This window comes from Heptranchias perlo, chromosome 10, assembly GCF_035084215.1.
Source record: "Heptranchias perlo isolate sHepPer1 chromosome 10, sHepPer1.hap1, whole genome shotgun sequence".
Taxonomy (NCBI): Eukaryota; Metazoa; Chordata; class Chondrichthyes; order Hexanchiformes; family Hexanchidae; genus Heptranchias; species Heptranchias perlo.
In genome coordinates, this window is record NC_090334.1 from 26,906,242 (window position 1) to 26,920,657 (window position 14,416).

General features: G+C 40.5%; 1 protein-coding gene across 3 annotated transcripts in view; it reads left to right on the forward strand.

Moving 5' to 3' along the window:
- Window positions 1-14,416, forward strand: part of fmn1 (formin 1) — a 449,066-nt gene that overhangs the window by 230,916 nt on the left and 203,734 nt on the right. For all 3 annotated transcript variants that reach the window (XM_067991364.1, XM_067991365.1, XM_067991366.1), the window contains one exon: window positions 3,297-3,358. In XM_067991364.1, coding sequence (XP_067847465.1) covers window positions 3,297-3,358 — 62 coding nt within the window. The remainder of the gene's footprint in view (window positions 1-3,296; window positions 3,359-14,416) is intronic.

The window sequence follows — 14,416 nt, forward strand, 5'->3', positions numbered from 1 at the left end:
TGCAGTCACCACATGTCAGATAATTATGGGCATGCAGCCCATGATTTTCCATCCATCTCAATGGTGGTCAAAGAGCAAAAGAAAAATGTTCAACCATCAATCTCATTAAACTACCACAAATGCAAAGAGTAAATTTCATGAGGCCTGGCAGCAGAGGACCTCACAAAACTTTCCCTATGTGTCTGTGGTAGCTTAATGGGACCCTGGCATCTGTAGCATTTTGCTGGTGGATGAGGTATTTTTCTGTGCATGGTGCCCAAATTTCCTGCTAATCTATTTGGGGCTACTAGTCCATGATGTGTAATTTCTCTGGTGGTCTAATTATGGTATCTGTTCACAGCGAAGCCTAGCAATCTAGCGTTGCTATCTCTTTATGGCATTTATTATCCCTCAAAGTCCAGTGGGCTATCTGTTTATGATGTTTGAATCCCTTGGAGACCCAGGGGCTTACCTAACTACAGTGTCCAGTTTCTGTGGCATGCCTGATGGGTTTGTATGTATCAGATTCCCCTGCCTATCTAGTTGATCCATGTATCTGATTTCCAAGGCAGTCTATGGATTCCACACATACTGCTACATTTGTTAAGGACAATCTGAATATGGAGAAGTCTAAAATCCAAATACTGAATGCTCATCCCTACCTTTTGATTCTTTATTTTTATCCACCAAGCCATTTTCCATTTCTGAATTGAAGATGAGCGCCAGGTTTAGTAGTCTTTTCTCTTAGATCTCTGGCTGGCTGAAAATGTTTCATTACTTTATTCAGAGTTTGGTGCATGATTTATCTGTTGCAATGTGTGCTATGTAATTTTAACACATGTTCTAACCATTTCAGCATTACAAATGAGTTAATGAAGTTAAAGATTGAGAGTCTACCATTCTGCATTGAATTATTTGTAAACCTATTAATAAATTATATGGATGCTGATAATTATTAGTTTTCTAGGAATTAAACTATAATGCATTTTTCTTTTACAGCAGAGTGTAACTTGTTTCTGCATTTGTTCCTCCCTAACTTGACACCAGAAATGAATATTAAAACATAGTGTCATTCAATATATTTTGGGCTTAGTGTTGCAACAGTTGAAGGAAATGCTCTAATGTGTGATGAGATCAGGTCAGCAAAAGATGGGTCAGCCTTCTTTTTACTAAACTGTTCAAAGAGCCAAAAAGCTGTGATGGTGACAAAGAAATGCAGTACCCCCCAAAAAATACATCAAAAAATAAAGGCCCTATTCCCTGGGTAGCAGCAATGCATAATTACTTTATTTCTATTGTTGTATTTAAACAAAATTCAGATGTGTGAACACTTTTGCTCCTTGCCCAGCATTCTGTATTCGACAGTGAGGATTTCAATATGGCCGCTTTACTTTTGTGTTATCTTAGCCTATGTTGGCAATTGCTGGAGAGAGAAGCCTGTTTTGTGCCCAGCACAAACACAAGACATGTTCATTGTGCTTGCACCAACTTTAGTGATCATACATTGGCTGGAATCTGAAAAACAGATTAGAGTTAAAAGTTTATTTGCATTTGTTTTCATAACAGGCCAGCAAACCACCCTGTTAGACCAGACTTGCTGACCCATAGTTGAGCAAATCCACAGTTTTAAAAAATATTTTCTTTGTTCTGAATAACTTGGAACATGTGTTCTTTTGAATCTGCCTTGAAGATCAAGGGGTTTAGTCTGATGAACCTGGGCCAGAACTGGTGCCAGAACCATTTTGTTCATGACTTTGTGGGGCATAAGGGCTCTGCTAGTCTCTCAACCGTACGTCAATCCTATCCCAATTCTCCGCATCATAAATCACACTGTTATTGTGGTATGACAGAAAGTCAGTCAGACCAGGGGCATCCTCCAGGGAGTGCTCTGTGGATGGCTGACATGTCTGTTAAAGACTGGCACAACAGACAGGTCACAAAGTTAAGCCAAGAGGGATTTTATCACTGTGCTCATGTTCCTTTGGCTAGCTGCCTTGGTGACAGTCTCCTCTGAACTTTACAAATAAAAATGTAATTTTGTTCTTCTCTGCTCCCACATGAAGCATAATCCCTCCGAAAGCTTTCCAACTAGAAAAAAAAAGTTGCATTTGAATGGTCCCAGAAAGTCTGAGGCGAGTGACTTTTGTGTAGTTAAATGATTTTCCTAAGTCACTAAATCAATATAGAAAGACTTGGCAAAGGGGAGAAAATCAGATTTTCCTTGCTGAATGTCAAAAGGAATAATAAACAAAGGAAGTGCTGCTTTGCTGTGGCTACCTGTGGAAAATATCTAAAATAGCTTCCAACAGAATCTACTTTGAATACAGCAGAATGACATATGAGCTTTTATGGATGTGCTAGGCTAAATGTCTTTCCAAAATAATTAAGTTTGTCTTCAGGCTCAGGATAGCATAAGTTCACACAATCGGTAAATTAATACAACCAAACCAAGAACATGTGGATTCCAAATACTCCATTCGTTTTATGTGTCACAGTACATGAATTTAGTTAGAAAGTGTTTTAATGTGTGTGCCTGCTAGTTTGTTAAGTGCACGACGCTGATCTGTTTTTTGTCGTCAGTGACGGTTATTATAACCAAATGGGCACAATGCTACACTAATGATCTTTCTGTATATAAATTCTTGTTTTTGTGAGCGGACACCATAGTGCCACAGGAAAATGTTTGCCTTAATTTACCTCAAAATAGATTTCAAAAGCCAGACTTGGCTGAGCAACAGTTTTTTCCAGTTACAAGAATCCAATAAAATTACCAGCTCTTCACAGCATGTGTCTGCTTCCTTTCTGTTTATCTCAAAGTTTCAATAAAGTGGAAAATTTGAGCAGACAATATATATGTTTAAATTGTTAATAAGGATTTGTGACCCTTTAGAAGGCTAGCAGCCTGACAATGCAATTGAACAGCATTTTGTGGATGCAACTTGTTAGCCTATCTTGCAAAGCTATCACATATAACAATATTCAGTGCCAAAGACAATCATTTAGTGTAAGATTAGTTTGCATCATTTTTAGCTTGTAAGACTAGCTCAATAAATTTTGTAACTGCAATTGAGAAAAATGCATTATTTTAGCTATACTTTAATTACCATTTGCAGATAGTGTATACCAGAAACGGGCCTTTAAGATGTTGGTTCTTTCTGTGAAACATGTAGTGTGGCTCAAAAACAATGCTATATATTTGGCTGTTTATGTAAACTATACATAGCATTCCAATAAGTATGCACTACTAGTATAATCTGATAGAACATTGACCATTACCAATAAAAATGAGTTAATGTGCCTGTAATGTGTAATTTCAGCTATTTTAAATCTGGACAACTCTGTGGTGGATTTGGAGACACTTCAAGCTTTGTATGACAATGTAAGTACTGAAGCCATAGAAACCTCAAGAAGAAGCCCATAAGATGGACATAGTCCACCTCTTTTGAAAATCTACTGTAAGAATGAATAGAATCTAGTTAGTATATTAGTATATTATTAGTTTTGTTTAGGTATTGGACACAGTATAATTTGTAATGACATTTGTGCCATTGGAAGGCAAGTGAACAGGGTTTCCACTTCCTGGTAAAATGTGCATAATCACTAAATTTTTGAATATTACTTAGTTAAATAGTTCTGCACAAAATGTTTGGCCCCAAATTTACATGCCATTGCTGGCACATTATTGGCATTAGAATGGCAATTTTATTTTTTGAGTCCTGTAAACTAATGGGGGGTGGGGATATTCCCATTTCCGCTGGGTTTACACCCATGATGGCTTTGTTGCTGTTTACGATCGGTTCTGCAATGTGTGCACTGATGCTTCCCGGAGTTTATTGTAATAAACGCAAATGAGGATGACTGACGTTGGAGTGGCTAAAACCCAGGATTTGTGTTCCCAAAGCACCATGGGTAACATAGAACAAAACAATAGAGGCATATCATTGCCAGCATCAGCTGATACTGGCGGAAGTGAGGTGGCCCCAGCTGCTTTGAAGGCAGAGAAGCATGGAGTGCATCATCGGGAAGATCCTCGCTTAGAGGATTCCTCAGTGACAGCTGCAACAAACATCCAAAATCAACTTACCAGTGAATTGTTCTCATTTGTTCAATGGTCCCCCTTTGTTACTGTTGTCATTACTTCATTTCCTCTGCCTTCAGAGATATGACAATTCCTTCTGTGCATATGTATCCTAGAAGGTCAAAGCACCTCTCTACTCCTGCCTAACCCTGCAAATCTTTCTAATCTCCATGAATACATGAACATGAAATAAATGGACCTTCTCTTTTATTGCAGCTACTTCTAGAGTGATCATTTGCCATCCTATCCTTCTTCATACCATGCCTCACCTGGGTTGTCTAAACCTGCCTTTTTTTCTCCTATTCTAATACTTCTCTGAGGTGCACACTGCAAGCCAATATCACGAGAGGTAGTTGACTGATCCTATGCCATAAAGGGCTTATGAGTCTGAGGTGGCCCTCCTCCCATGGCAGTTCGGTCCTAGGAAGGACATTATGCAGATACAATCTCTTGATCTTCTGCTTGGGTAGCTTGGCCTTGCCTCTGGTATCCCACTTGTGTGGTACTCTGAGGGGATAAGCACTCAGGGTTCTTCCTAACCTGTCCCCTACTGCTCCCAGGGCAGCAAGTTGTGTTTCAATGGAGAAGGAGGCACCTATTGGTTTTGGGACATTTCTGAGGTAGGGCACTGCCAGAGACTCTAATGAAGCTGCTACACATTCCATTAATGCCTGTAATGTCTGATGTTACTGTAAATGAAGGCTGTACACTCCAGGATCATACCCATCAGTTGCCGCACATCCTCAGAGACGTGTGTGATGTTCCTCAAACATTCTTCTTTTCAGTTGAGTACCCGTAAGATCTGGATACCATGACTCTGAAGCCTCCACTGGGAAGTTGGCACATATTCACCCACACCTCTAGCCCTCTCATACTCTGAATCGTTGGGTGTCACATCATCACTTACATTATCTACTTCCCCTGGGTGAAATATTTGAGCTGGTGCATGGGAGTGAGAAAGCAAGTGATGCAGGGGTTGAAATCAAGGGGGTCAGGGCAGAGAAAGATGGGGCTGTGTCTTGCTCCAGGGACTCTTGTGTGGCCTTGTCATCATCATCATTATCATCATTGTCATCATCAGCATTCTCATAGTACACCAAAAATAAATTGCTTACTCATCATCATCATCATCTTCCTCCTCTTTGTCATCTTCTGCCCCACATTGCTGTTATAGATCTACAGGAAAGGAGGGCATAACCCAAGAATGAGTGAGTATAACTCCTTTGGGTTAAGAAAGGTGAGGAAGCTTCTGGCTATCTGATGCTTTGTAGGGGTGCCATGGCAATTCTGTTGGTCTGCTCCCACTAACCTTCAGCCTGCATAGTCCCACTGATCTCACTCTCTCCCATGGCTGGTGCAGTGTGTCTCCCCACCAGCTCTAGAGCCTGTTCTTCTTCAGGGGTCAGCTCTCTAATGTCCTGTATGTCCTTTCTGGTCCCACAGCTTCCATGGGAATTGTTCACAAGTTACTCCTGTAACAAGATTGATTTAATTAGGTTTACGCTAGCCTTTGAGGGAAGTCTCACAGGTGGAATCACTCAGCTGATATAATAGATCTGTTGATACCACACTGTTACAGTAGATTTTAAGGTTCTTCATGCAAGTAATTTGCAATAGGGGAGTACTGTAAGATACAGAGTTTGTAAATCCCTTTTACTATTAACCACAATTCAGTGTGAAGGATGGCTTGTGCACTATTCACTTTAGAGAATCAACAATACGTTGGTGTCCATGATGCCAAACAAAGATAAGGACAGAGGCCAGTCTGTTACTTTGCCTGCCCGAGTCAAGTTATTGAGCTTTTTCTGGCACTGGTCTGCAATTCTGGGAGTGAGAGAGGTGGCACTATGCCATTGCTATCTCCCTCCAAATGGCACACAAGACATTTTTCGAAACTTTCCATTCCTTTTTCATCAAGGAGTATCTGAAGCTCACCCTTATTAAAATTCTGGGCTATTCTGTTCTGCTTCCTTCCAGTGCCATGCTCATATCTTTGGCTCCACTTGAAGACATTCTTTAAAAGTAGCACAAAATCTCATATGAACCATCTATTACAACTGCCTTGTAATCAACTCAGTCTTGCAAAAGATCTACTACTTACCTCCTATTCCATTCCCCCAGGCTGCTGCTGAAATCTTCAGTCATTCTAAGCTTTTTAAAGACTGCAATTTAAAATTCCAACCCTCCCAGCACAGTACTCCCGTGTTACAGTGGAGTTAGCATTCAAGTGGATCAGGAGGCGATCCAAGCTCAGCAGCACAACATTAGGGGAAATTTTTGGGACTTTTTGTTTTACTAATTATTAAAGGTAAGGTGCTTATTTTAACATGTATTCAAACTAATCTGAAAATTATGTTTAACAATTACATATGCTACTGCCTATTGATTTTTAAAAATAAAAACATGAGTATTGTATTTAATCCATGCTCCGACATTCAAACACATTCATGAAATACTATGTTGTCATATGACTGTTAAAGTAAGGAGCTGTTGAACAAGCCACAATTATGATGATATCCATTTAAATGAAAAAAATAAAAATATAAATTAAAGTCAACAATAACATCAAAATAGCACTTGATAATATGCCTTGTGTATTCAATAACAGAATCAGGTATGAGCCAGTTGCATGATTGAGGGGTTCACAAACTGCAGGATTGGTCCAATGAAAGAAAGAAATAAAGACTTGCATTTCTGGAGAGTACCTTTCAAGACCTCAGGATGTCCCAAAGTGCTTTATAGCCAATGAAGTATTTTTGAATTCACTGTTGTAATGTAGGGAAATGTGGCAGCTATTTATGCACAGCAAGGTCCCAAAAACAGCAATGAGATAAATAACCTATTTTTTTAGTAATATTTGCTGAGGGATAAATATTGGCCGGGTGACCAGGGAGAACTCCCCTGCTCTTCTTTGCAAAGTGCCATGGGATCTCTTACGTCCACCTGAGAGGGTAGATGGGGCACAGTTTAACGTCTCCTCTGAAAGACAGCACCTCCGACAGTGCAACACTCCCTCAGTACTGCAGTGAAGTGTCAGCCTAGATTATGTGCTCAAGTCTCTGGAGTGGGACTTGAACCCACATCCGAGGCGAGAGTGCTACCACTGAGCCAAGGCTGACACTATAATAAATCAAATTCTGAGATTGTGGAAGCATATTGTAACCACCTTTGATAATATTTCATGTGGAAAAGACTGCTGTAACTTACTTGAAATGTATGTTTTTTGCTATCAGTCAATAGAAACTGCAAACCTTTATTTGATCTAAATGAATGGAATCTATTGATCATGAGTGATAAAAAAAATAAAGGACTTGAATTTATGTAGGACCTTTCACATTCTCAGGACATCCCAAAGTACTCAACAGACAATGAATTACCTTTTTTTGGCAGAAGAGTACTGCCAGTTATTGCTTTTTTGTGAGATACCAGTTTGCTTACGACATTCATAGATAAGGCATGGGAAGATACTACTCATCATCTCTACTTCATCAACAGCCTTTCATGTAAAAATATTCTGCCAGTATAACTAAATATGGGGTATTCTGTTAATGTAAACATTGAATCTAAGTTGATAATGAAGAAATCCCTCTCTTTTGATGATCTCAATTGGGGGAGGCACAATAATTGGCCATAGTGGCCCTGGGCTGTGGAAAACAAATCATCCTTGGTAACCAGTCCTGATCATTGTCTAGTGAAGCCTGCTGCAAAGTGTATCCATGCGGATGTTGGGTGTGAACAGAATTGGGTTCAACTGGGATGTCCCCTAAGATCAAATAGCTGGCTCTGTTATTAGCAACTTAGATTCAATATTTACTGTTAGTGGAATATCTCATATTTTTGTTCACACATAAAGAATTACTACTTGTATGAGGTGGCTTTGGAACTGTACCAGAGCAAGAATCACTGGCCTTAGCAGAGAATTGTAGAAGACGAGAGAAGTATGTGTAAAAATTATATTTTTGGGGGAATTTTGTTTTAAGGTGACGAATGTGACTGCTGATGAATGGAACATTTTTCCACTTTGTATAGCCAATGTTAGCATCAGGTACTCCAAGATCAGGCATGACAGATCAGCTGAAGAGAAAAGCTCCCTCTGCTTTGTCAAAACAATGCATCTTAACCCAAACCCCAGAAGTCCATTCATTGATGCACTAGTTTGAGTTTATCTGTTTTCCGCATCAGCAATTTTAGTGCCTCTCTAAGTAAAATTGCCAACTCAAAGATAATTTGTACCAATTTAGGGGCATTTTTATGCTGTGGACCTGCACCCACTAAGAACTGGCCTGAGATCACCCAAACTAACTTCACATATGACACTTGGAGCTGGCAGACAGAGACACTGTTATCCCATCAATCTGGGATAGATTCAAACCTAAGTTTCAGAGATAAACGATAGTGCACTATCCACTGCACCACCAATGTCGCCAAGAAAGGCCTCTTTTGCAATCTGTTTCAAAATTATTTCTTTTGTGAAATAAATTGAATACCACATTGTCAGGGATGAAAACTGACCCCATTATACGCAGACACCTAAATCTCTAAATTAAATGTTACTACCAATACAACCGGCAACTAGACATAATTAATTACCACAGCTTTGGTAGAACCACAGAAATGTTGCTAAATTCCTATTCGGATCCTTCAGGATCAGATATTAGTTAGGGAGATTCCATGACAGCAAAATCTTACATGACCCATTAGATGGAGTGGGCTAAGTAAGTCAAAGCGGTTCTTCTCATTCTGTACCTTCTAATATTCTTATGTTCTTATTTTATCCTATACGAGTGCTTTTCTGTAACATCACCCATGACCTTGGATTTGTACTGTATTGCATAACAATCTTTTATGATATTTTAAGATTTCTGAATAAATTAGTTTTAAGGATTTTTTATAATAGATGCCCACATCTAATAGCTAAAAATCCATTATGTTTCTTTAGTGATACAATATACTGGGCAGAAGGTAATAATGCATTCACATCTGCTCCTGACTAACTAACGTATGCCTCCATGTCAGTTCCCCTTGGGTAAATTTTCCACTCATGGGGAAAATCAGGAGCTGTGGCCATGCAATTTTCCAATATGCACTCCTGACAGGTGAAAAACACCCATTTCAAATGTATTTGTTTTCCCAGCGCCATCTCCTTTTGGTTCCTGTCATATTGGCTTCTGCTGTGCAATGTGGAGATGCAGTTTCTTATACAGTGCAAACCTGCTTCCTGTGTTTACTTCACTCAAGCCAGCTTTTAACAGCATAGATCCATATTTTAGCAGGTTTATAGTACTGTTGGTTCTCCAAACATCAGGCCATTTATACCGTATTCCTGTAATACAAAAGCACATTTAGCTTTATAAGCAACCAAATTTTAAATCCTGGAAGCTGAATGCCAAAGAAAATCAAGTTCTCACCACATACTGCTGTGTGTGTAAAATTAATCCTGTTCTTTGCACAGAAGCCCGTATTTTAAAGCAGAGAAACTGTTATTCACCGTATGCATCAAAAATGCATCTCTGCCATGCAAAACTGTTCATGTCGCTAATGAAATCCAGCTTCCATATTATTAATACGATACATGCACGATGTTCAACCCAGTTCTCTTTCACTTGCACACTTTGTATGCTCTAACTTACTTTTGATTCACGACTTACATTACCAAGACACCTACAAGGTTTGACGTATTACTGTTGTAAATTATCCTCAAAGTTTTTGTAATTTTTGCCCATTTTTTGTATCTTTAAGTATACCGCATATTTTATAAATCAGTCAAATAGCATCAAGCTAGAAATATGCTGCCCCTGTAATGGGTTCTTTAAAAATAGACAGACTATCAGGAGCACGTTGGGCTGGATTTTCCTCCATTATTCTGCTTGAAATCGGGTGAATTGGCAGCAGAAAATGGTACAAAACTGGGCGATGAGGCCTACCACCAGGTTCCCGCTCCAATCTCCATTTTCCACCCCCCCCCACGCCCACTGGGACAACTGCTTGCTAACCCTTCCCTTCGTACTGCATGTCCCAGCTCTTAGGAAGCTGCAGTAGTGGTCCTGCTGCACCACAAACAGAACATTACTCATTAACAACGACAGGCTCCCACTCTGTAGCGAGGATCCTGCCCTGCATTTTTGATGAGCTCCAGCCCAGGAAAATGGGTTGTGGATACAGAGGGGGGTCACAGCCCCACCTGCCGCTACCTTATCAAGAAGAGAATCAAGCTCATAATAATCAGAAAAAAAACCTTTTAGACATTCTTCTTGCAGTATCCATTTATTTTTAGATCTTCTCCAACAATACTTATTACACATTTCATAGCCTTGCTGTGATTTGTGCCATGCAAGTTAAGTTGCTTTTGTGAGCATTCTGTTTTAACAAAGTAAACTTTGAAAATGGTGCAGTTCTAATTTTGTAGCTGCAGAGATTACTTCAGAATCAATGCTATTCAGAACTGCTGTCCCAGGTATTTCTATAGTTTTGTATCTGACACAAAAATTCATTTTTATGGGAATTTTGTATCTATTCTATACTATTCTGTCCTAGATAATGAAACAACATGTCTGCCCCTCTTCGTCCATCTTCTCTCTTTTAGAGTCCCAGTTTGTTTGAAATCCATACATTGTAGCATCTCCCAAATGTAGCACCACAGCAAGATCTTACTGACCTGCTGAGTGTTTCTGGCATTTTCTGTTTTTGTTTCCAATAATGCATGTGGGTGGGGGTTGGTGGGTTCGGGGTGGGGTGGGGGGGGGGGATTGTGGATTTCCAGTATAGTTCCACCAAGGTCTAAAATATCATAATAGTGTGTTACACAACTTGGCCATACAGAGAGATATTATCTTGCTACAGTAGGAGACCCAGTCATAACCTTTGGCAGTGGAAAGCACTGAAAACAAGCCTGAAGAAATGTCTGATGACTCCTAGTTGCAGCCAGGAAGAGTTTCAAAATAAGCTCTAATCGACAGGACCTTCAATTCATAGCTTGATAGGCCTAGCGCTCCTGTCTACACATGCACAATGATGTGGCCCAATACACTGTCTCCTTCATTGTCCTCTGCTATACCTGAACTGCCATGTATAGCAATCTGTTCATCTATTGTTCCATAATTCGACCCATCATAAGTGAACTCTCTGAACACAATTGAAATAAAGTAAACCTGTTTTATTTTGCCTATCTGCGTTCAATTTTTCTTTGCTTGGTGCTTCCCCTTGGTGACAGTCTGTGAGACCTATTCTACTGCTGCTCCTTTCCTGCAAACCATTGAACCACAGTTAGGAGAGCATTTACAAATAGGTAGTTCTGCTCTTTTGCCTCTTCCCTCCACTCTTCTGTAACTTAAATTCTGTTTTCCACATCTTCAGTGCAGCTCCACTTTAAATGCAAGCAGTTTCTAGCTTGTTAGATATCCTGTCCATATGATACTGCGTCTGGGCCAATGTGCATGAAGTTATGCGAGCTCAGCTGGGCTGACAAAATGCATGCACTGTAATACAGTCCTGCTGTCACAGTGCCAAGACCAGATAATCACTCTAGAAAGAATTACATTGTGAGTGAAACAGACATAGTTACAGGAAGGGGAAGAATTTTTTTTTAATTGTCTGAGCAATGCAACTGGAAATCAACTAGTTTATAATAGATCTTTATTTCCTTAGATCAGCATTAGAAATTTCTGCTCATTTTCTGAGCTATATTGCTGAGCTCTAACGGCTATCTTCTAATTGAGTTAGTTAAAGAATGCAGTTTAATCTAAGGTTTCAAATGTCATTCGCAAATCATTCTCACATTGCCCTTATGGTTGACAGCATCATCCAGAACTCTCAATTAAACAGAAATCATGCCTGAATTCTAGGCATTTACTGCATAACCTAAATCAATAATAAATAATGGTATAATAGTTATACCTGGTGGCTAGGGTAGCATTGCTTAGAGGCTGTGTGTGGTACTTTCTAACAGCTGGTTTTGATGTCAGTGATAAGATTCTATCAGCTAGGGACCAATGTTGTTATGGTTACCAATAGAAGGAAATCTTTGTCTTTCTTACTGAAAAAGAACAACTGATTCTAGTTGGAGCAGACTGTCGTACCGTCTGATGCATTCCATGATATGGCAAATACCTAGGGCTGTGCAATGTTAAAAATAGTTAGCAGCTATTCAGAGATCCACACAAGCATTTCAGTTCTTAGGCCATCTTCATCTGTAAAAAGGAATTTAGCAATAAAATATTATCTTCAAATTAGAAACACCATTTGCATGTGAACAAAGAAAACATTACAGGCAGTAAAAGATCAACTAAAGTCTTTCTTTATGCAGCAGATGGTGTTTCTAATTTGAAGATAATATTTTATTGCTAAATTCCTTTTTGTAAAATGGAACTGTGCCATAAGTATCCAATATGTACAATTCAAAGTCAGACTTACTATACCTTTCGTTACGTTGCTATTTTGCAGGAAAAAAACAAGAACAAACGTGGCTGACTCTAAACTGCCCTCTGAAATGGCCTAGCAAGCCACTCTATTGTATAAAATCACTACAAAGAATAAAACCAGACGAACCACTCAGCTGCAAACTAGGCATCAAATCAGGGCACGACAAAGGCACAGCCAGTTCAGTCCACCCTGCAAAGTCCTCCTCATTAACATCTGAGGACTTGTGCCAAAGTTGGGAACAGCTGCCTCACAGACTAGTCAAGCAGTAGCCTGACATCGGTATGATTCTGTGAGGATGACTATCAGCAAACGTCCCAGACTCTTCCATCACCATCCCTGGGTATGTCCTATCCCACCAGCAGGACAGACCTGCCAGAGGTGGGGGAACAGTGATTTGCAGTTGAGGGGGAGTCCTCAATATTGACCCTGTACTCCATGAAGTCTCGTGGCTTCAGGTCAAACATGGGTAAAGAAATCGCCTGCCGCCCTCCCTCAACTAATGAATCAATCCTCCTCCATGTTTACCACCACTTGGAGGAAACACTGAGAGTAGAAAGTGTACATAATGTACACTGAGTGGGACTTCAATGTCCTTCACCATAAATGGCTCATTAGTACCACCGCTGGCTGAGCCTTGAAGGACGTAACTGCCAGACTGGGCTTGTAGCAGATAGTGAAAGAACCAATCTACCTGTCTCAGATGCATCTGTCCATGACAGCATTCGTAGGAGTGACCACCGCACAGTCTTTGTGGAGACCATGTCCCATCTTAACACTGTGGACACCCTCCATTGTATCGTGTGGCATTACCGGATAGATTAAGAACAGATCTAGCAGCTCAAAATTGGGCACCCATGAGGAGCTGAGGTCCATCAGCAGCAGCAAAATTACATACCACAATGTGTAACCTCATGGGCCAACATATCTCTCGCTCCTCATTCACCATCAAGTTAGATGACCAACCTTGGTTCAATGAAGAGCGTAGAAGAGCATGCATGAAGCAGCACTAGGTTTACCTGGAAATTAAGTGCCAACCTGGTGAAGCTACAACATAGGACTACATACATGCTAAACAGAGCAAACAGCATACTATAGACAGAGCTAAGTGATCCCATAACCAACAGATCTGGTCAAAGCTTGGCAGCCCTGCCACATCCCGTTGTGAATGGGGGTGGACAATTATGCAACTAACGGGAGGCTCCGTGAACATCCCTACCTTCAATGATGGCGAACCCCAGCACGAATGCAAAAGACAAGTCTGAAGCATTTGCAACTATCTTCTACGAAGGGTACCGAGTGGATAATCCTTCTCGTCCTCCTCCCGAGATCCCCACCGTCACAGATGCCAGTCTTCAGACAATTCGTTTTGTTTCACTTCATGTGATATCCAGAAACAGCTGAGTGCAATGGACACAGCAAAGGCTACGGACCCCAACAACATCCCAGCAGTAGTGCTTAAGGCCCATTCCCCAGGACAGTTTGCGCCCCTAGCCAAGCCATGCCAGTACAGCTACAACACCAGCATCTACCCGGCAATGTGGAAAATTGCACAGTTATGTCCTGTCCACAAAAAGCAGGACAAATCCAACCCGGGCAATTACCGCCCTACCAGCTCCAACTCATCAGCAAAGTGATAGAAGGAGTCATTAACAGTGCTTTCAAGCGGCACTTACTAACCAATAATCTTCTCACTGATGCTCAGTTTGCGTTCCACCAGGACCACTCAGCACCAGGCCTCATTACACCCTTGGTCCAAACATAAAGACAAGCTGAATTCCAGAAGTAATGTGAGAGTGACTGCCCTTGACATCAAGAAAGCATTCTATCAAGTGTGGCACCAAGGGACCCTAGTAAAACTCATGTCAATGGGGATCAGGGGGAAAACTTTTTTGTGGCTGGAGTATACCTGGCACAAAGGAAGATGGTACTGAAACTGAGAGA